We start from the raw sequence: 23,836 nt of genomic DNA, 5'->3' as shown, positions 1-23,836 counted from the left end.
AAATCCCAACTGTCCACATTTGGCCCATATCCCTCTATACCCATCTTACCCATGTAACTGTCTAAATGCTTTTTAAATGACAAAATTGTACCCACCTCTACTACTACCTCTGGCAGCTTGTTCCAGACACTCACCACCCTCTGTGTGAAAAAATTGCCCCTCTGGACCCTTTTGTATCTTTCCCCTTGAGTGGCTCTGGCTGCCCGGCCTCCCCCTCACCTGCTGCTGGAGGCCGAGCCGCCCACCGGCCTGTCCAGGGATGGAGCCGCCACCTCGGCCTCTCCCACCGGCCTGTCCAGGGACCATCACAATCAACAACTGCAGCCTGCTGGTCTGCACCTTAAACCTATACCCCTCTAGTTTTAGACTCCCCTACCTTTGGGAAAAGATATTGACTATCTCGCTGATCTGTGCCCCTCATTATTTTATAGACCTCTATAAGATCACCCCTCAGCCTCTTACGCTCCAGAGAAAAAAGTCCCAGTCTATCCAGCCTCTCCTTATAACTCAATCCATCAAGTCCCGGTAGCGTCCTAGTAAATCTTTTCTGCACTCTTTCTCGTTTAATAATATCCTTTCTATAATAGGGTGACCAGAACTGTACACAGTATTCCAAGTGTGGCCTTACCAATGTCTTGTACAACTTCAACAAGACGTCCCAACTCCTGTATTCAATGTTCTGACCAATGAAACCAAGCATGCTGAATGCCTTCTTCACCACTCTGTCCACCTGTGACTCCACTTTCAAGGAGCTATGAACATGTACCCCGAGATCTCTTTGTTCTGTAACTCTCCCCAGTGCCCTATGATTAACTAAGTAACTCCTGCCCTGGTTCGATCTACCAAAATGCATTACCTCACGTTTGTCTAAATTAAACTCCATCTGCCATTCGTCAGCCCACTGGCCCAATTGATCAAGATCCAGTTGCAGTTGGAGATAACTTTCTTCACTGTCCACTATGTCACCAATCTTGGGTGGAGAGTCTACACCAGGAAACCAATCTGAATCTCCTCACCATCCATCCCATGTTTTCATTGCTGCTCAGTGCTGGCTGCAGTGTCTAACTGGGCTGATTCCAGTTCGGCTATGCTTTTGGAATCCAGTCCATGTTTGTGTGACTGCATCGTGTGTGAGGAGTTTAATCCAGATCCTCCAGCTGGGATGCTCCAGGTTTCCTTTCATGCCCTTTCAGCTGTGATGAAGAATCAGTTGAGTATCATCAGCGAATGGTCACTAACCCAGAGCGTCCCTCCTGCCATCCACATCACAGTAACCATGACCTCAATAACATCACCCACCTCTCACTCTGCTACAACTCAGGGGAGAGAATGTTGCAGTCCTGGGTGGGCAGGTGACTGGCACAATCGATCAGGAAACGGGGGCGATGACACTGGGAGGGTCTCCTGAGATCATCGCACCATCCCACAATATTTCGGTCATCAGACCCGCGAAGAAGTCAAAGACCGCCCACTGAGAGATTAAAGGCCAATTAAAATAATTTAGTGGACGATTGAGAGAGATTCTGAGTGGCCTGTGTGCTTTTACACTCAGTGCACAGGCCATTCAGCCCCAGCTCTGGCTGCTGGCCTGGAGGCAGACTGTAGGCATTAATCCTTACTCCAGGACTTGTTGGTGAGGGAAGGAGCATTCTGTTTGATTATCAGCCCTCCCAGTCTTCCCAACATTTCCACACTATCCCCAGAGCGGAAAATAGTGTGTGTGTAGATAGGAAACAGACAGAAAAGCAATTACAAAATGTGAAAATGGAATATCACAGAATTGTTACAGTGCAGGAGGCCATTCGACCCATCATGTCTGCACCAGCTCTCCGAATCAACCATTCTCCCAAAATCTCCTTGTAGAACCATAGAATGGTTCTATGGTACAGAAGGAGGCCATTCAGCCCATTGATCTATACCAACTACAATCCTGCCTAGTCCCTATTCCCATAACTCCACATATTTACCCTGCTAATCCCCCATGTCAATTTAGCATGGCCAATCCAACCACACATCTTTGAACCCTGCTCAATCTTCCCTTTCAGATAATTGTCTAATTCCCTGCGAATGCTTCATTTGAACCTTCCTCCACCAAACTCTCAAGCATTCCAACCCTTAACCACTGGCTGCATGAAAATGTGTTTTACATCTGTTGATTTTATATCTGTTGCCTCTCATTCTCACTTCTTTCTTGAGTAGGAACACTTTCTTCCCATCCTCTCTGTCCGGAACCCTCGTGATTTGGATTGTGCTTGTCATGTCCCATCTCAGCTTTCTTATCCCCAAGGAAATAACTCCTAACTTCTCTACCTTCATTACTGAGGCTCCTCATCCTGGGATCCATTTTTCCTGCACTCTCTCCAGTACCTACACATCCTTCCTAAAGTGTGCTGCCCACAACCGAATACAATGCTCCGACTGAGGCTGAACGAGTGACTTATACAAATTCACCGTCATCTCCTTGCTATTGCACTCTATTAATTAATGCCTGGTGCTGTATGTTTCATTAACCATACTCTGAACATATCCCACCATAAAATGTATAGAATATATCATATTAAAATATTGAATGAATTCAAATATAGCAGTGTAAATCTTTTTGATCCGATAAACTTCTATTTTTTTGGTGATGCCAGTTTGCTAATCCAGATCCAGCTTCGGCTGTGCTCCAGTTTCTGATCCAGATTTGGGCTCTACTCTGGGTTTTCCAGATCTGGATTAGGATTTGCTTCAGGTTTTCCAGATCTGCTCTGGATTATACAGCCCTATTCTGGGTTTATTAAAGTTTATTTATTACTGTCACATGTAGGCTGACATTAACACTACAATGAAGTTACTGTGAAAATCCCCAAGTCTCCACACTCTGGTGCCTGAGGGAGAATTTAGCATGGCCAATGCACCCTAACCTGCACATCCTTGGACTGTGGGAGAAAACCGGAGTGCCCGGAGTAAACCCACGCAGACATGGGGAGAACATGCAAATTCCATACAGTGACCCGAACCAGGAATTGAACCTGGTCCCTGGTGCTGTGAGGCAGCAGTGCTAACCACTGTGCCATCCTACCGATCCGCTCTGGGTTTTCCGGATACACTCCAGGTTTTCCGGATCCACTGCGTGTTTTCCAGATCTGCTCCGGGTTTTCCAGATCCGCTCCGGGTTTTGCTGCTCCGCTCCGGGTTTTCTGACTCCGCTCCGGGTTTTCCGGATCCGCTCCGGGTTTTCCGGGCTGGCAGCGTTTCCCGCCAGAGGCGCGGGGAGACCGGGATGGAGGCGCAGGGGCTGGGCCCGGGCCCGAGCCGGGGCCTCGAGTACCCGCAGCCGCGGCGCTTAGCGGCCCCGGGAGCGGAGGAGGCGGAGGCCCGCGGGCCGGAGGCCGATCTCTTGGTGCTGCTGAACCTGGCGGGAGAGTCGGAGCTGGAGCTGGGCCGTGAGGGAGAGGCCGAGGCCCAGGCCGGGCCCGCCGCTACCCTGGGCCCCGGCCTGGAGGCCGAGCCGCGGCCTCGAGTGGCTCCGGCTGCCCGGCCTCCCCCTCAGGAGAGCCGCCTGCTGCTGGAGGCCGAGCCGCCTGCCGGCCTGTCCGGGGACGGAGCCGCCGCCTCGGCCTCTCCCGGAGACCTGGCCGGGACCATCACCATCAACAACCGCAGCCTGCTGGTCCGCATCGAGAACGGCCTCCTGATCCTGGCGGCGCCGGGGGACGGAGAGGCTCCGGAGCGCTCGCCAGGCCCGGCGCCGCCGCAAATCCAGCCCGAGGCTGCGGCCTACACCGAGCCGGAAGGCGGCGCGGCGGCCCAGGGCAGCGGGCGGACCCCCCTGGTCGGGCAGCCGCCGCCGCCGGGCCTAGCGGAGGCGGGAAGCCTGGGGCTGGAGTGCGGCCCCGGGCCGGAGGCGGGCGCCTCTTACGGGGACCTGATCCTAACGGAGAGCGGGGATGTGCTGATGAAGCTGTCCGAGGGCCTGGGCCTAGGCCGCGGCAAAGCCTCGGGCTCCCTTTACCCGTGCCCCGAGCACAACTGCCGGGAGGCCTTTGATAAGAAGCACCGGCTGAAGGTGCACCTGCTGTCGCACAGCCCGCGGCCTTTCCGCTGTACCGTGCCCGGCTGCGAGTGGGCGTTCACCACCTCCTACAAACTCAAGCGCCACCTGCACTCACACGGCAAGCTCAGGCCCTTCGGCTGCCAGGCCGAGCGCTGCGGCAAGCGCTTCACCACCGTCTACAACCTCAAGGCCCACATGAAGGCCCACGTCCAGGAGCTGGCCTTCGTCTGCGAGGTCTGCTCGCAGCCTTTTGCCACCGCCCTCAAGCTCAGCGGCCACCGGCGCAGCCACTTTGAGCCCCAGCGCCCTTTCAAGTGCGACGTCCCAGGTAAGGCTGGGCGGTGATTGTCCACACTAACCGGGAACTGCTGGAAAATCCCAGCTGGTCTGACAGCATCTGTGGAGAGAGAGTCCACCCAGCGTTTCGAGCCTGGATGACTCCCTGGCAAAGCCGGGGACTGGTGGGGATAATGAGCAACCTCTTCCAAAAGGCATTTGATAAAGTTCCCCATGACAGACTGTTCAGAGAAGTTGAAGCTTGTGGAAGCTGGATATGGTCATTTGGTTGAGTAGGTTGGGCCTGTACCATTGGAGAATGAGATTATTGAGCTGGTTGGGAAATTGGTTGAATGAAAGGAGGAGGTTTTATTTCAACCCTTTAGCTAAGATTAAGCCTGAAATCTGGCGTAATGCCTGCATTTGTCAGCTTGGATCTAGAATGTCTCTTGTGGGACCATGAATTGGATTCTATTTGAATTGGTTTTTGGAGCAAGCTAGGAGATATTAAGGTTTGCCCTGTCCACTGTGTGCCTTGGTTTTGTAGCTTTGTGAAAGGAATGAGGGTGACGGTTCCTATAATGATGGAACCTCGGTGGTAGGAACTGGATATGGTCATTTGGTTGAATAGGTTGGGTCTGTACTCATTGGAGAATGAGAGGTGAACTTACTGAGACATATCGGTTTCTCAGTGGGCTTGACAGGGTAGATGCTGAGAGGTTGTTTTCCCTTGTGGGAAAGTCTAGGACTGAAGGCCACAGGATAAGGAGTCGTTTAAGACAGAGAAGGAGGAATTTCTTCTCTCAAAGGGTAGTGAATCTGTGGAATTCTTTCCCGCGGAGGACCGTAGAGGATGGATCATTGAGTCTGTTCAAGGTTGAGATAGACAGATTTTTAATCAGTAAGGGAATTGAAGGTTATGGAGATAAAGCAGGAAAGTGGAGTTGAGGATCATCACATCAGTCATTTCATTGGATGGTGGAGCAGACTTGATGGGCTGAATGGCCTATTTCTGCCGTCATGTCTTATGATCCTTCGAGTCTGTTGTGCCATTCAGGAAAATTGTGGCTGATCTTCCTGCTCTAAGCTCATATTCCTCAATTCCTTCAGAATCTATAAACCTATCAGTATCTGCGCTGTGACCAATTACAGTATACTTTAGGACGAGTGTGATTCCCTTGATAAAAGCTAAGTGGAAACAAATGTTAAATTACGAGGAGTGATTAATCAAACCAGAGTTTTTCCTGGAATTGTGAAAGTTCACGGGTGATTTGATCAATATTTTCAGGACATTGAGGGGAACCTCCTGTTGTTGGTCTGGGATATCTAATTTTCAGGAGTTTAATTAAGAAGTGCTTCTACATGTGCAATTTTGAAACTTCCCTCCATCAAAGGCAATTGGCAATAGGTCTGGCAGCGTCTGTGCAGGGGAGAAGCCTGAAACTTTAACTCAAGACCTGTTGAGTGTTATTCAACGTATCAGTTGTTATTACATGAGGAGGCCACTCAGCCACTCTGAATGATGTTGAGGGCTCAGGAGACCTACTTGATGGCTTTAGATGTCCAGACAGGCTAGTTTTTCAACAACAATGTGACAGTTCTGCTGTAGCACTGTAAGGAATGTGAATTTGACACTTGGTTCATGACAGTTTTTTAAGGGGTAATTGTGACCATAGTTCAGCCACAAGGCTACCCATCATTGGGAGTTCCCATGCAGGTGCATGTGTGCAGAAATTCAGGTGGACATTTTGTTCTTATGTAAAAATGCAAGCTAGCATCTTAAAGTGGAAGAAATGGCATGTGTTCTGGTTTAAAGTTGGCAAAACTCATTCTCTGTTGCAGGTTGCGAGAAGACGTTCATTACAATCAGTGCCCTCGGGTCTCACAACCGTTCCCACTTCCGCGATCAGGAGCACTTCACCTGTTCGTTCCCAGGCTGCGACAAACGTTATGACAAAGCCTGCCGCTTGAAAATTCATCTAAGAAGCCACACGGGTACGGTGATAAGTAGGACAGTCTCATTGTCAACATTTCTTCTCTCAAATTCTTAGTTAAGTGATGATGACAGGACTGTTTAAAATTGGCTGTTTGGCTGTAAGTATTGATGTTTGCAGTGGAGTCTGTACTGTGGAAACGACTCTGGCTTTCAGTGACTGAGAGCATTAGAGTTCTGTCCCTTGTGTGGATACTTTTACAATTCACGTTTACAGTTTCCTTAAACTTAACAGCCTTTTCCTGTTGGTGACTGTTTCTGTCCTACTGTAGTGACAGAAAGATGCAAAATGCATTACACTTCCTCAGTCTTATAGGTTTGCTGCATTCAGTGCTATGACAATGTTTCCCAGTTTTGTATCATCATCCGCTGGGTATTAACATTTTAGCTTTGTTGGAATGCTGTAAAATTTTTTGGCTAATCTGGAATAAATGTCACCACAGGTTTTTATAAGGACCATCTTTCTTGCGCAGGTGAAAGGCCCTTTACATGTGACTTCGATGGTTGTGGCTGGTCATTCACCTGCATGTCAAAATTACTACGGCACAAAAGGTAAATTAAGCCCAAAAATCAGTGTTGGTTTTCATGGGGGTTACATTAGTCTAAGGGCAAAGCTGCATTCTACCAATCAAATTTTAGTAGTGTAGTCCCTATTGTAATGTAAAAAACGCAGCAACCAATTTGTACACAGGGCCCACAAAGTGCAGTGTGATCATGACAAGGTGATTTGTTTATTGTGATGTTGGCCAAGATATTGAGGAGACTTTCTCTGCTTTTCAGAGCATTTCTACCCACTGAGCTATGACAGACACATGATGGCACAATCACTCAACCTCCCACCTCCTGCACGCTTTAAACTTCTCATTTCATTCCCAGGATCTCAAAACCATGAAATGTCTCAGTCTTCTCTTACTGTTATAACTGAAACATTTTAAAATGTTATTCAGATCAGCCATGCTGTAATGAATTGCAAATAGGTTTCTGGGCTGAATAACTTCCAGTTTCTAAAACTAGTCTGGTATTAGCTGGTCGCTATCATTATTTCCCATCTCTTCTTTTAGCCTTTTACAGCCTTGGTGTATCCCCTATAATGCGACCTATAGTACTTCACCCAGGGCTCAAACTGTACCAGCTTGCTGGTGCAATCCTTTCACAGCCTGAAGTTGCAGTTCTGAAGTGAGTTGTTTTGTTTCCCTCTAGAACCCATGAAGACGATCGGAGGTTTGTCTGCCCTGTGGACGGCTGTGGCAAATCATTCACCAGGGCGGAGCACCTGAAAGGGCACAGCATCACCCATCTTGGCACTAGGCCATTTGTTTGCCCTGTCGAAGGTGCGTCCCAATTTGTCTTGTGTGGGTACAGGAGCCAGACTTTAGTCCCTTGAATTTAGAAGAGCAGCTCAGTGCTTGGTAGACTAGAAAGAAAAGCTCACTAATTACATGAGCACAGAGGTGAAGCACAGGTGTGATAGAGCTCTGTCCACTTGTCTGGATGGCTAAAACGGTTGAGGTAAATATTGGCCAGGACATTGGGAAGAATTATCTGCCTGAGAGGGCAGACAAAGCCTCGATTTTAACATTTCCAAGCAGTGGTACCTCTGACAGTACAGCATTCTGTTGATAGGTTCTGGGCACAAAGAGTGGGACTTGACTGTGAGACTGCTACAAGTGAGTTGCAACTGAATCTTACCTTATTGAGTTCTTTGAGAAGGTGACCAAAGAGGTGGATAGGGGTAAGGCAGTAGATGTGGTATATATGGATTTTAGTAAGGCGTTTGATAAGGTTCACCATGGTATGCTTCTGCAGAAAATGCAGATGTATGGGATTGGTGGTAATTTAGGTACTTGGATCAGGAATTGGTTAGCAGATAGGAGACAGAGGGTGGTGGTTGATGGTAATTATTCATCATGGAGTTCGGTTACGAGTGGTGTGCCTCAGGGATCTGTTTTGGGGCCACTGCTGTTTGTAATCTTTATTAATGATCTGGATGAGGGTATAGTTGGGTGGATTAGTAAGTTTGCTGATGACACCAAAGTCGGAGGTGTGGTAGATTGTGAGGAAGGGTGTCGAAGTTTGCAGGGTGACTTGGACAGGTTGCAGAGCTGGGCCGCGAGGTGGCGGATGGAGTTTAATGCGGAGAAGTGTGAGGTAATCCATTTCGGTAGGAATAACAGATGTGTTGAGTATAGGGCTAACGGGAGGACTTTGAATAGAGTGGAGGAGCAGAGGGATCTAGGTGTATGTGTACATAGATCCCTGAAAGTTGGGAATCAAGTGGATAAGGTTGTTAAGAAGGCGTACGGTGTCTTGGCGTTTATTGGTAGGGGGATTGAATTTAGGAGTCGCAGCGTCATGTTGCAACTGTACACAACTCTGGTGCGGCCGCACTTGGAGTACTGTGTGCAGTTCTGGTCCCCACATTACAGGAAGGATGTGGAGGCTTTGGAGAGGGTGCAGAAGAGGTTTACCAGGATGTTGCCTGGTATGCAGGGGAGGTCCTATGAGGAGAGACTGAGGGATTTGGGGTTGTTTTCACTGGAAAGAAGGCGGCTAAGAGGGGATCTTATAGAAACATATAAGATGATTAGAGGTTTAGATAGGGTGGATGGTGATAGCCTGTTTCCTCGGATGGAGAAATCTAGCACGAGGGGGCATGGCTTTAAATTAAGGGGGGGTAGTTATAGGACGGATGTCAGGGGTAGGTTCTTTACCCAGAGGGTGGTGAGGGACTGGAATGCCCTGCCTGCTGCAGTTGTAAATGCGCCTAGTTTGGGGGCGTTTAAGAGATTGGTGGATAGGTTTATGGACGAAAAGGGATTGGTTTAGATTAGTGGGTCAATGTTTTTTTTTAAAAAATAAGACTGGTCGGCGCAACACTGTGGGCCGAAGGGCCTGTTCTGCGCTGTAATGTTCTATGTTCTATGTTCTATGAATCCTAATGTCTGCCATGTTGGCCTATAGCAATCGCTGGACTTCAAAATAATTAGTTGTGTGTGAAATGCTAGCTTTTGTCCAGGTGCTGTATAAATGCAGACCATTTTCTGCTATTCCCCAAATTATGTATTAGATTTTTGGGTTGTATCAACTGAATTGGGTCACACATTATAGCACAACAAATTGATAGGATGGTAGTGTTCCTATCCCACCTCTGCCACCAAACATAGAACATTACAGCGCTGTACAGACCCTTCGGCCCTCTATGTTGTGCTGACCAGTGGAACCAATCTAATGACCCTCTAACCTAAGCTATTCCAATGTTATCCATATGTCTATCCACTGACCATTTGAACACCCTTAAAGTTGACGAGTCCACAACTGCTGCAGGCAGGGCATTCCACGCCCTTACTACCCTCTGAGTAAAGTATTTTAGAAGTAGTAATTTTCCAAAAAAACCTCTCAGATTGGATTAGGAAAATGTTACAGAAGCACTGGCAAAAGGATTTACGAAACTGAGGGACTATACCAATCCAGGCTGGGAGCGTTACTCTGGAAGTGAGCAAGTTGAGGAGTGACCTGATCTGTAGTCTTTAAGATTATGAAAGTGTTTGATCTGGTGGGTCAACAAAAGATGATTCCAGTAGTGGATGGAGGGAGTGTAACCATAAGCTAGCCGCTAATAAATCCAATATGGCATTCGGGAAAGCCTGTGTAACCCGGGGGATAATACCCCAGGGAGTGGTTGAGGTGAATAGCAGAGTTACGTTTTAAGGGGAAGCTTGATAAACACATGAGGGAAAATGGAATAGGAGGGAGATGAAAAGGGTGAGATGAGAAGGGATTGGAGGAGACTCTTGTGTGGAGTATAAGCTGTGGCCTGGTCAGGTTTGGTGGAAAGCCTGTTTCTGTGCAGTGTGTTGTCTATTTTTAACATTTGTACAATTGTACATTTTCTATATGTATTCATTCTGTATTTTTTATTGGTTCAGGTGAAGGTATTGGAGGCATGGGGTAGTTTTGTAGAATGAATTGTCTTTACGTAATGCAAGTTTCCTGTGTGCTCAGGTTGTGAAGCTCGATTCTCAGCACGGAGCAGCTTGTATATCCACTCCAAGAAACACCTCGAAGATGCAGATAAGGTGAAAACACGCTGCCCTCTCGCCAACTGCAGCAAACTCTTCAACTCTAAGCACAGCATCAAGACCCACATGATGAAGCAGCATAATATCAGCCCTGGTATGGTCACCTTGTCTCGCTAGACCTCTGATTATAATTGTGTTAGAGTTTTCTGTCCTTAACTGCTGGGCAGTACAGGATTCCAGGAGCTTTACCCTCCCACTGGCCTGTTTCAATAGGCAACCTAACAGTGGATATCAAAATCAGATGGTTTTTAAAGTCCTCCAGAGGGTTGGGCTCTGGTCCCACTCCTCCCTCGAAGAATCATGTCAGCAAGTTTCTGGAATGCAGAAGCAGTGTTTCTTCATGGCTGTACTTCGTTTTCCCACAGTGAATGGCTGTGGGCTGAGTGTGAACCAGATCATTTGCTTTGGTGACCCTATATCCACTTTATCATCGAGTCTTCCAACACCCATCTCCATAACATGGCCTGACCCTGTTTCTGTCTTTGCTCATCATCTGCTAAAACTCTCATCCGTGACCTTGTTTCCTCGAGACTTGGCTATTCTAACATTTGTCTTGCTGGCTTCCCATCTTTCACAGACCATGAAGTACAGCTGATATTGTAACATGCACCAAGTCCAGTTCATCAGCTGCCTGCTATGCTTGCTGACTTGCATTGACTTGTCAGAAGATGTTCAATTTTAAAATGCTTGCCTCTTTTCAAATCCTTCCTTGGTAACCTTCTTCACTCATTCTACTCCTTTCACTCTTCTTAAAACCTATCTCTTTGACCAAGCTTACAGCCACCTGTTTGAACACTCCTGTGAAGCTCCTTGAAGGTTTTCACTTTGTTGAACATGCTGTATAAATGCAAGTTGTTGTCTGTGACACATCACTATGTGGGTTTAACTAATAGCGGGGCTGAAAATTTGGAAGGGTTTATTTGAATAAATAAAGAGCAACTATTTCCAGTTGTAGGAGGGTCAATATCCAAAGGACACACGTCTATGGTAATTAGGAGAAGAATCAGGGTGGGTTTCAGAATATTTTTAATGCAGTGTGATCTGGAATTCACTGCCTAGACAGGTTTTGGCAGCAGTTTCAATAATAACTTTCAAAAGGGAGTTGGATAAATATTTGAAAAGGAGACAGGAAAGATTGGGAGAGTGGAAGCTTTAGATGGCTTTAGCTGAGTTACCACAGGCACAATGGGCTAAAGTAAGTTTCCTTCCATAATGTGTTTCTGTGATTTTAAATAGAGTTGGTAGCGTCTGTGTGAATTGATAGATTTGCCAAACATCTCTGTTTCAGATTTGTTCTCCCAGTTGGAGATGACAGGCTCCTTGACCCCAAGCAGTGAGCTGACCAGTCCGAGTCAAGGTGACCTCAGCAATGTGGACATTGCCTCTCTCTTCACCACCGTCCCTGTCAACCCAGTCAGCATTTCGCCAGACATATCGCTCATCAGCTCTGGAATCCTGACAATTGATGCTGCCTCTGTGGGATCCACTCTCGGAGGGACGGTTTCTGTTAACAGCAACGCTATGGCACAAGCCTCAGACCCTCTTATCGTAGCCACCACGGATATGTCGCACACCATAGACAGCACCCTGGGTCTCTCTACTGGTGTCTTGCAGCAAAATAGCTTGAATTTGGAAAGTGTACAGCCAGTCAGTACAGAGCCGCTGGGGTCCCTAAGCTCCTTGTCGATGCGGTCTGTGGGAGCCTGTCAGGAACTGCAGGGTCTGTCATCCAGTGGAGCACTGACCCCTTCCAGCAGCCTCGGGGGCAGCCACGTCCCAGAACTGTTAACTCCAACTAAGGTGGAACGGCACATGCTGAGTGTATCTGATATGATGAGCCAGCAGGAGACGGGCAAGGTGGTCACTCAGTTTGTCTTCTCCAGTTTAAACCCTCCGACTGGCAACTTCAGCGCACAGAAAGAACTAGAATTAAACATGGTGCCCTGCTGCCCCTTTCTGGTAGGTAGTAATTGTGTTGTAGACTTCCAATCATTGAGAAAGTTATGTTAATCGGATGAGATTGAGTAAGTTTGGGAAGAGACTTGTGTGGAGTATAGGACCAGCAGAGACTGTCGGGCTGAATGGCCTGCTTCAGTGCTGCAAGGTTTTGTGTAACTCGGACTAATTCAAATGGAAAGTTTGAGTTCAGGAAGTGAATAAGTTGTCCATTGTTCTTTTATGTTTTAATCAAGTCGCCTCTCACTCTTCTAAACTCCAGTGGATACAAGCCCAGCCTGTCCAACCTTTCCTGATAAGACAAGCCACCGATTCCAGATATTAATCTAATAAACCTTCCAAAGCATTCACACTCTCCTTAAATAGGGAGGTGAATGTTGTACGCAGTATTCCAGATGTGCTGTCACCACTGCCCTGTATAATTGAAGCATAATCTCCCTAAATTTGTATTTGTCTTTGAAGAAACGATAGCATTCTTTTAGCTTTCCTGATTACTTGCTGTATCTGCATACCAGTCTTTTGTGATTCATGCACTAGGACACCCAGATCCCTCTGCATCTCAGGGCTCTGCAGTCTTATCACCATTTAGATCATAAACCTTTTTGATCCCTGCCAAAATGGTCATTTCACCTTTTCTCAAATTATGCTCCATTTGCTAGATCTTTACCCACTCATGTAAGCCATCTTATGGCATTGTAACCTTCTATAGCCTCTTCACTATTTCCTTTCCTACCTATCTTTGTGTCATCATCAAATTTAAGAACCACACCTTTGGTCTCTCCATCCAAGTCATTTATATGAATTGCAGAAAGTTGAGGCCCTGGCATCAATCATTGTAGCATACCAGTTGATTTGTCTTGCCAACCAGAAAATTGACCCATTTATGCCCACTGTCTCTTTTCTGTTAGCTAGTCAATCTTCTCCCATATCAATATGTTACTCCCTTACCCCATAAGCTTTCATTTTCCATAATAACTTTTGACATAGCACCTCATCAAACCCTACTGAAAATCTGAGTACAGTACATCCACTGGTTCCCCTTTATCCACAGCATGTTACTTCTTCAAAGAACTCTGGTAACTGGGTTAAACATGATTCCCATTTCACAGGACCATTGATTACCTTGAATTTTTCCAAGTGCCTGTGTCTTTAATGAGGGCTTCCACCATTTTCCCAATGACAGATGTTAGGTAAAATGGCCTGTGGTTTCCTGCTTTCTGTATCCGTCCGTTTTTGAATAAAGGAGTTACATTCGCCATTTTCCAACCTAATGTAATCTTTCATGATCTGGAGGAGTGTGGAAAATTAAAACCAATACTTCAGCTATCTCACAGGCCACTTTTAAAACTCTAGAATGAAGCCCATCATGACTGGGAATTTTCAGCGTGTAATTTCAAACAATTTACTCAGTACCACTCCTCTGGTGACTGTAATTTTCCTGAGTTCCTCCCCCACCCCCACTCCCAATCCCTGGTTTATCGCTGTTTATTGGATGTTGCTTGTATCCTTCAGAGTGAAGGCTGTTGCAAAATACCTGTTTATTCATCTGCCATCTCTTTATTTTCCATTATTCCCCAGATTCACTTTCTATGGGCGCGGCACAGTGGTTAGCACTGCTGTCCCACAGTGCCAGGAACCCAGGTTCGATTCCCGGCTTGGGTCACTGTCTGTGTGGAGTCTGCACGTTCTCCCCGTGTCTGTGTGGGTTTCCTCTGTATGCTCTGGTTTCCTCCCACAGTCCAATGATGTGTGGGTCAGGTAGATTGGCCATGCTAAATTGTCCCTTAGTGTCAGGGGGACTAGCTAGGGTAAATGCATGGGGTTATGGAGGATAAGGTCTGGGTGGGATTGTAGTTGGTGCAGACCCGATGGGCCAAATGGTCTCCTCCTGCACTGTAAGGATTCTATAGGACAAATGCTCACTTTATCTTTATAAATTCTTACTATTCGTCTGTATATTTTGAGCTAGCTTTCACTTGTAGTCAAATTTTTCCTTTCTTATTAATCTTTGTTACCCTACTGTTTTTTAAATTCTGTAACAGACTCGTTTATCCATTCCACCTTTCCCTCCCTTGTCTTGTCAAGTCAATGTGAGAGATCTTGTAGATCCTGTGCACTGAATTCTTTTGGAAAGTGGGAGGTTATTGTCCTGATAGGCATCGTTCAGACAGGTCCAGGAGAGCAGCTTTGTCAGCTGGGTTTAACAGCAGCGAATCCTCAGCAATTCCTTGGATGTGAACCTGCTATATTTATATTGTGGGAGGCCTGGTTATGCAACATTGCAACCACCAGTTCTACCTGAATGATTTTACCAGGGCTGTGGGAATTTGGATCGATACAGAGGCTGGAGTTGCGATTCTTCTCCCAGAACAGAGATGGCTGTGCGGAGATTTACTCCAAATGCTCAACGTTGAGAGTTTCTGATGAGTAGATAAGAAGCGACTGTTTTCCAGTTTTGATATAATAGTGCTGTATTGTTAGAAACTGCTTTTCAGCACAACATTTACCATTACTGTTATTGAGTGCTTATTCTGACTATCTGTACATTTGCTTTAAGTTATCACTAATAAATGAAATGTTATCCAGGAAAGCGGGGGATCAGCTCGGACAGATTACAGGGCTATCCAGCTTGCTAAGAAAAGGAAACAGAAAGGAGTTGGAGGCAGCACAGGTAAGGGCTTCTCTTTCAGCGTTGACTGAGAAAATGAAGAGCAATTCTTTCTCTGGCTTCACTGGGTGTGCTTGCAACTTTCTTTCCCTTTCCATTTGTCAGCACCCTGACCCACACACCCATTATCTGGTAGGAAGGTTGTTTGGGAACACTGCACATGCTGCCCATTAAGAGGGTATGTGAGGCAACTCGAGTATCACCCTGAGAAAGAAAGACCACTACAAAGATGTGGGGGTTAGGTTGACTGGCCAGGCCAAATAGACCATTAGTGTCAGGAGGGCAAATGTGTGAGGTTGCGGGGATGGGACGTGGGTGGGATTGTTGTCAGTGCAGACTCATGGGATGAATGGCCTCCTTCAGCACTTGTAGGGATTCGATAATTTAATTTATTATTTTGTCACATGTATTAACATACAGTGAAAAGTATTGTTTCTTGCGTGCTATACAGACAAAGCATACCGTTCATAGAGAAGGAAATGAGAGTGCAGAATGTAGTGCTACAGTCATAGGGTGTAGAGAAAGATGAACTCAATGCAAGGTAGGTCCAGTCAAAAGTCTGACAAAGCAGGGAAGAGGCAGTTGGTATGTGACCTCTGACGTTTGTATCTTTTTCCCGACGGAAGAAGGTGGAAGAGAGTATGTCAGGGTGCTTGTGGTCCTTAATTATACTGGCTGCTTTCCGAGGCAGTGGGAAGTGTAGACAGAGTCAATGGATGGGAGGCTAGTTTGCGTGATGGATTGGGCTACATTCATGGCCCTTAATTATGTTGAGAATGTTAATGCTCGTGATTGTACGACTTGCATTTGTATAGTGCCTTTCTCAACCTCAGGATGTCCTGACACCCTTTATAACCACTATTGTTGTAATGTAAGAAAATGTGGCTGTCAGTTTATACAAAGAGCAATGGGTAAATGATATTCAGTGATGTTGATTGAGGGAGATGAACGTTGGCCAGGACAATAGGGAGAATTCCTCTGAATTTCTCTCAATTAGCCACAGTATCTTCTAATACAACAAGATGCTTTAGCAAACAAAATCTGATACTGAGCTCGTAATTAGAATAGCTGGGTGCTTGATAGCTGGCACAGTCATGATGGGCTGAAGGGCCACTTTCTGTGCTATAAAATCTGACTAAAGGAGATATTAGGGCAAATGACCAAAAGCTTGGTCAAAGAAGTAGGCACCTGAAAGAAGGCAGAAGAGTTGTTTAGGGAGAGAATTCCAGAGCTTAGGACCCTGATGGGTAAAGGTGTGGTCACCAGTGGTGAAATCATGGAGCTGATGGGTCAAAATCTGTAGATTTTCTGGGGAGGGTTGCAGATTGGAGAAGGTTACACAGATGGAGAGATTTATAAATAAGGATGGGAATTTTAAAATCGACACGTTGCTTAACTAGCAGCAATGAGGACAGGTGAGGCCTTAATTTAATGTCTCACCTCTTCAGTACAACCTGTCTGACATAAGGAGCAGGAGTAGGCCGTTCGGCCCCTCAAGCTTGCTCTGCCATTGAACGAAGTTGTGGGTGAATTTCAATCTTACTCACATTTCCACAAACTATCCTCATACCCCTGGATACTTTCTAATGTACAGACATCTATCAATCTGTTTGTTGGACATACTCTGATCCTCCACAGCCCTCTGGCATCGTGAATTTCGAAACTTCAGCATCCTCTGAGTGAAGAATTTCCTCTTCATTGCCCATGAGGTGCTGTAGGCCATCAGCAGTAGAATTGTACTCAACTGCAGTCTGTAACCTCATGGCCTGACATACCATCAAGCCAAGTGGTGAACTCTGGTTCAGTGAAGAGTGCAGGAGGGTGTGCCAGGAGCAGCACAAGGCATTCCTAAAAATGAGGTGTCAATCTGGTGAAGCTACAATATAGGGCTATGTGCATGCAGAATAGCATAAACAACAAGTATTAGAGCAATGTAAAAAAAAAGGATAAAAATAAATTACTGTGGATGCTGGAATCTGAAACTCTTTTCTCAAGTATGAGAGCTAAGCGATTCCACAACTCATAGTTCAGATCCGCGTCCTGCTACATCTGGTTGTGAAGAGTGGTGGTCAATTAAACAACTCACTGAGGAGGAGGCCGTGGATGACTCTTAATCTCTGGGTTGGGACTTGATCCCACGACCTTCTCAGGAAAAGTCTGACTAACACTTTAGTCCTTTATCCTGTGGAAATGCACTGGCTTTTGTGGAATATTCATTGTCAGAAACATGCTAAGGTTGGAGTTGTAAGGGAGAGGCTGAGAGAAAATGTGCAAGAGCTACCTTTTCTCTTTCCCACTGACTGCCCCCCCCTCTCTGCTCCCTAGCTGCTAACTCAGGGATTATGTTTTGTCCCATTTTAAGAGAATGCCAACAGTGCCGGACAAAGGAAGAAAACCAACAGGGGACAGTCCACGCCATCCACTGCTGTGAGCCAGAACTGTCGCTTTGGGAATGTTATAATGCCTGCTGGTGGCCTGACTATCCGTGACCCGACTACAGGAGCTCCCTACGTCCAGACACAGCTGTTGCAGGTAAGATTTCTCAGCGGCTCCAAGTATAAGAGGTCCAGCAGAGTACAATACAACATCTGGTGTCTCAGCTGGGTTTAAAGGTCTATTAGCTTCATTTTTGGAGCTCATAAACACAGCAGATGTATATTTCCTTCAAAGTAAAACCTGGTATTGGCCTTTAATGTAAGGAGGTTGGAGTACAAGAGTAATTGTACTTGCCCCAATTGTGTAGAATGTTGAGCAGCTTTGGCCTCCATATCTAAGGAGGGTAAACCTGTTTTTGGAGTGGAGATGCCAGCGTTGGACTGGGGTAGGAACAGTAAGAAGTCTCACAACACCAGGTTAAAGTCCAGTGGGTTTATTTGGTAGCATGAACTTTCGGAGTGCTGCTCCTTCAGTACAGTGAAGATTCACTGGTTTAGTTCCTGGGATGAGAGGCTGTTCATGGGGCTTATGTTCTCAGGAATTTAGAGGAATGAGAGGTGATCGCAGTGAAAGGTGTGTGATTCTGAGGGGGTTTGAAGGGTAGGCACTGTCTCCCCTGACTGAGCAATATGGAACACCTTGAGGTAAGGGGTCAATTGTTTAGGGATGGGGAGAAATCTCTTCTGTGGTTACTCAGCCCCCTCCCAGTACGTGGATGAGACTGATCATAGTCAGTGCTGCCCTACTGCCTTCTGGCTTCAGATTTTTACACTGGAACTGATGCGTTGTTCGTCACAACAAGCATCTGCCTGTGAGGATTTATTGTTCTCCTGAAGTTCTGCCTTTCCCCATGCTGGCAATCTGCATGCTCGTGTTAACAGCCTGTGTTCATTTATCAATCTTCAAGATGCAGCTTGTTTTTGGCTTGACAGTTTGGTGTCTGTGGTTTTGTTATCCCAGACTTCGGTAAGGATAATTCTATCCTCTTTAAACTTTGATTGCTGAGCTTGGTTGGAAATTGCTTCAAAACCCTCATCCAGTGTTAGTTATGTCTGGTGATATAAATATGGAATTGTTTGGAGACTGACCCACAACTTTCTGCATCACAATGTCCTGGCTCCCCAGCATCAGATTTGGGGTGTATCCCAAAGATGCGCTGGGGAATCCTTCTGGAAAGTTCCCAGGAAGGATTTAGGCAGCAGATATCCAGAAGGACTAACTTCCCCCTGGACAATTTGGCTGAATTGGAAACCATCCGACAGGACGATTTTACTGGGATCCATCCGTCAGGGCGATTTTAATCAATAACCAGCAGATGGTCACCACAACAGCTCGGTGACTATCACTGCTAGCTGTGCAGATACATGGATTTGGGCCAGTGTCTGTGGGAGTTTGCGCATTCTCCCTGAGGTTGCGTGGGTTTCGTCCAGGTGCTCCGGTTTCCTCCCACACCCCAAAGATGTGCTATTAGGCTGATTGGTGTAACAAATTGACCCTAAATTATTCTCGCCTTAATTAGGTTTTCAATGGGGGTACCATAAGCATAGACATGGATCAAGGGAAAAACACATTGTTAAGATGGCGGTGTGGGCTCGTTGGGCCGAAGGGCCTGTTTCCCGTGCTGTGTTGTTTGTTAACTTCAGCTGGTTCTGTCAGTAATACACTAATAGTTAACTCTAAAAGAGTTAGGGGAAATAAACCCTTCTAATTCCAGAGTGAATACCCAGACCAAGCATCGCATGGGACCCCCCCGCACCCTTCCATTTTTTGTGGGAAGGCTAACTCCTTTTGAATGTTTTGTGTGTTATTGTTGACACTGCTGTCTGGAGTCTCTCCCTGGACATTCTCAAATGACTGACTGCTGCTGGTTGTTTTAGTTGAGTTTATTTAAACTATTACTCTGTAAGCAGGATACTGAAACCATGGGTAGGCATCAGTAAGGAGAGGCTTTTCAAATGGGGACTGGAATAGGGAATATCCAGGGAGATGAACTGGAGGAATTCACCATTGTGCAAGGCTGTAAGCAGTGGAAGGTTGATTCCACTGGCTAGCAGATCAGTCTGTAGGGTGTGGACTGGAGGATATGTTGCTTGGTAGGAATCTGTGGATGAAGAGTTGCTGTTGCCTTTACTCCCATTTACATAAACCGAGGGTGAGTGAATTTAAGGCTGGGGTATAGACTCCGCTGACCAAGATTAGCACATGCTGGATTGTGGATGCGAGAACCCTGCATCATTTCAGAAATGGCTGAGTGCTGTGCTGGGAACTGTGAGGATTGAGTTTGATAGTACACCGAATGGCCACCTTCTATCAGTTCCGTCCTTCTGATGTATGTTATTAAATAATGTTTCCTTTCAGGATGATCCGTCGGGAGATGGGGATCTGGCCTTCCAGCTCACAGCACAGTCTACAACATCCCATTCACAGCTCACTGTCGATCTTCCTGTCAATATTCTGCAGGTACCACGTTCCAGAGGTGTTACTTCATAAAACCTTCTCTTGGATTGTTCTGTCAGAGCAAAGAGGTTAATCAAAAAGTTAAGAGTTTAGTACTGAAAATCAGGAGAGTTTTGATAGAATAAGGAGGAAGTGTTTCCAGTGACAGCAAGATCAGTAACCAGGGAGAACGTCGTTTGAAGGAAACTGGCAGAGCACGAGGAGGAGGGAAAATGATGCAATGAGTTGTGACAGGAAATGTTTAATTTGAATAGACAGTCAGTGGATTCATATTCAACAGCAACATTCAATAGGCATTGAATAAATATTCAAGGGGGGAAGATATGGAGAGCAAGAGGATGGAACAGGGGAGTGAGACTGATCAAATAGTCTGTTTAAAGAGCCAGAAAAGACACAATGGGCCAAATGGCCTCGTGTGCTTGAAGATCTTGGTTTTGAATGGGTCTTATTCATGGCCTGTTGTTCACCTTCATCCGCTGCAAATAGCTTCAGGAGTTGCAGCTCGTCATCCAGTGTGTGTAACTGTTGATATTTTTGGTCTGTTGAGTATAATTCTGCTCATATCGCTCCGCCTTTAAATCCTCAACCTTTTCTTCACACTCACAGCATGGTTACAGCAGAGGAGGAGGCCATTTGCCCCATCATGTCTGTGTCAGCTCTCCAAATGAGCACTGCACTCAGTGCTGCTCACTCACTTTCTCCCTGTAATTCAAAAGGGTTCTTCTGGCCCAAGAAGCTGCAGCCTGTTTAGTTTAAGATGTTGTATTGATGTGTCTGGTTTTAGGTGTGGGATTAGTGTTACTAACTAATGCTTCATTTGATCCTTGCAGGAGCCTCACCCATCAGTTGAAGATGACAGCACTGGCAACTCCCAGTTTACTGGAAGTACAATAAACCTTCAGGACTTGGAGTAACTGACAGTAGGGTTCATAGGTCTAGCTATGAAATTTGCACTTTCGACAGAGCCAGACACATCTCAGGAACTGGGAGCTTCAGACTGTGGTTCTGGAACTGTTGGGTTGCCCAGTGCTGGAAATCAGATAATCAGATCCAGTTGTTTAACTGTGCTTCTGTAAGTCCAGTTTCCTGAGGGACACGGGCTGTGATTCCACACCCAGTATCTGGGTTGAACTGCAGGCTGAGTTTGAATTTTTGACTCCTGGAATCCGCAGCCTGGGGGATGTCTGCTGCTGAAGGAACGAGAAAAACTTGGCACGTCAAGCTTAATGTTTAAGCCTCTAATTTCACAATGGCAACTTCTGGGAAAAGGCAGCAATTCTAAAGTTAACAGGAGGGCTGTGTAATTTGGATTCTTTTCCCTCGGAGAAGGAGAGAGTACTGCCTGCCATCTTCATACTTATTCTCTCCTTTTTCGAAACACAAGTAGCGGTCAAGGAAACAAAGCTGTGGCCTGTGAGAGGGTGTGCGTTGGACTTTGACATTTCTTCCTACATCTGCCTTAAAGAGGTGATCCACGATTGACTGGAGGTGGAATTTAACAGCTCAGTTGAGTCTGATTCCTGCTGTTCAAATCTCTACATGACTTACCTGTACCACAGTGTGTGTGGGATACAGAGCCTTGCCACATACCTTCACTGCTGAGATTCTGAAACTCAAATCTATTGAGCCTTCTCCCAGGTCCAGTGTTGCATTCTAAAAATGGAGTGTCAGGGGCGTCAGGGAGTAACTGCCTGCCTCTGGTGATCTCTGGCCGTCATTAATGCACTGTATCTGGCCTCCCAGCGTTGGCCGGTGTTGGATTGTGCAAGAATGACCGTATCTTCACTGAGATGCTTGACTCACAAGCGGCAGTGAGTGAGTCTGGGAAATGTGTCTAATATGTGTCTCATCATTCTCTGCTCTCTGGATGTTTGGTCAGGGAATGTGAACCTTCTGTGGCAGCTTGTCACCACAAACCTTGCCTCCTTAACAAGTTTAAATATGTATATTTTAAATGTTTTTATATTGTACAGTATGTATATTTATTTATTCTTTTGTACATTTCTAAAGAATATTTGTGTGGAAGGAGATTGTGAGTGAGCAGAAATGGTTGAATTTGCACTCATTTCTACTGCCTTTGCATAAATTATACACCACAGAGGGCGGTGAAATTATGGGGGTGGGGGAGTGTTTGCATAGTTACTGAGCATTAAATCTCCAGTGAGGAGAGAAATGGACTCTGGCGATTTTTAATTTCCACTATTAAACAATTGGGAAAGGGGAAATAGCCCGCCCCCCTGCCCCCACTGTCTCTGGCTTCGATCAAACCTGTTCCTATTTGTGCGATTCTGGCACAGACACTGTATGTTCTGTGTCCAACTGCAAGTGTTAAAACTATTTAATGGCCTGGTTAATGCTTAAGATTTTGAAACTTAAATCTTCCTACAGTTTGTTTGTCTGTTTTAAGGGTTGCAGCAGTGTGCCCTGAACTCATGCAAGGCAGCAGATTTATATTAACAAAATAAATGGAATTTTGGCATTTGTCTCCAGCTCGTGGCCTTTCTTTGGTAGTTGAACTTTTTTAAACAGGAGCAAAAGTTGATTGCAGAATAAGTCTTTGCACACAGTAATACTTCCAACATCTTGTTTTAATTATTCCCCCGGTGGCTGTCACAGCTGCAGCGTTTGGTATCATGGGAATGATCTAATGTAACACTTCAAGAGTTTTAATTCCATTTGAAAAGGAAACAAGCGTGTATTGTGAAATCAACATTGTTAAAACTCCAAGTTCACTCATGTTAGTAAGACTTGGTTACTGATCTTAACAGTGAGAAAGCTTATCTAATGGTGATCAAAATATGACTAAATTCAATGATTGGTTACAAAGGAGAAGCTTGGCACAATTACTAATATTCTAGTAAGTAATTTCACAACAGGTTTATTTGAATCACAAGCTTTTGGACCACTGCTCCACTAACTAGCGAACAAGCTTCCACTCATCTGATGAAGGAGCAGCGCTCCGAAAGCTCATGATTCTAGATAAACCTGTTGGACTTTAACCTGGTGTTGTGAGACTTTTTTACTGTGCCTAGCTCAGTCCAATACAGCTGGGGTGGGCACAGATTCAGGTAATGTTGGAAGTGGCAGGCTGATGAATAATTTGATCAGGAAGTCCTGTTGAACAACAGTCAAGAAAGAGGAAAATAAGAAGCAGGAGTTGGCCATCTGACCCCTCGAGCCTGTTCCGCCATTCAATAAGACTATGGCCAATCTTTTTGTGGACGCAGCTCCACTTACCTGCCCGCTCACCATAACCCTTAATTCCTTTACTGTTTTGCGATTCATGCACAAGGACACCCAGATCCCTCTGCACAGCAGCATGCTGCAATTTTTTTACCATTTAACTAATAGTCCATTTTACTGTTATTCCCACCAAAATGGATGACCTCACATTAACCAACATTGTACTCCATCTGACAGACCCTTGCCCACTCATTTAGACTATCTATATCCCCTTGCAGACCTTCAGCATCCTCTGCACACTTTGCAATTCATCTTAGCGTTATCTGCGCATTTTGACACAATCCACTTGGTCTCCAGCCATTCTAGGTAAACCAATAATATCGTGAGTTCCTATGAGGTGGCAGGTAAAGACATTGGAAGGAATTGGAGTAGATAAAAAGCTTTTCTTCTGGTGGGGTGGGTAAGAGGGAAGACAATGGGATGAAGAGAACCTTAAAATCAAGCACCGGACACAGGCTTTCAGTCACAAAAAGGGCCTTTGACCTTCATCCTCTACCTCCTGCCACTAATGTGGAGATGCTGGCGTTGGACTGGGGTAAACACAGTCTCACAGCATCAGGTTAAAGTCCAACAGGTTTAGTTGGTAGCAAAAGTCACTAGCTTTTGGAGTGCTGCCCCTTTGTCAGGAGAGTGGGAGTTCTATTCACAAACAGGGCATATATAGACATAAACTCAATTTATAGAATAAT

The 23,836-nt window shown here is 45.9% G+C and overlaps 1 protein-coding gene across 1 annotated transcript; it reads left to right on the top strand.

The window, feature by feature from the left end:
- The first annotated feature begins 3,257 nt into the window (after positions 1–3,257).
- LOC145362894 (zinc finger protein ZXDC-like) lies at positions 3,258–22,387 on the top strand. Its single transcript, XM_080218617.1, has 10 exons — positions 3,258–4,367; positions 6,158–6,310; positions 6,782–6,860; positions 7,509–7,639; positions 10,311–10,481; positions 11,676–12,346; positions 14,930–15,014; positions 17,374–17,543; positions 19,806–19,907; positions 20,735–22,387. Exons 1-10 carry the CDS (start codon positions 3,266–3,268, stop codon positions 20,816–20,818), a joined length of 2,748 nt encoding a protein of 915 aa, XP_080074743.1. The 5' UTR covers positions 3,258–3,265; the 3' UTR covers positions 20,819–22,387.
- Positions 22,388–23,836: the final 1,449 nt, after the last annotated feature.

Source organism: Carcharhinus amblyrhynchos, chromosome 3 (genome assembly GCF_965287045.1).
Source record: "Carcharhinus amblyrhynchos chromosome 3, sCarAmb.v2.hapA, whole genome shotgun sequence".
NCBI classification, from domain to species: domain Eukaryota; kingdom Metazoa; phylum Chordata; class Chondrichthyes; order Carcharhiniformes; family Carcharhinidae; genus Carcharhinus; species Carcharhinus amblyrhynchos.
This window is presented reverse-complemented; position numbering and strand designations above follow the sequence as displayed.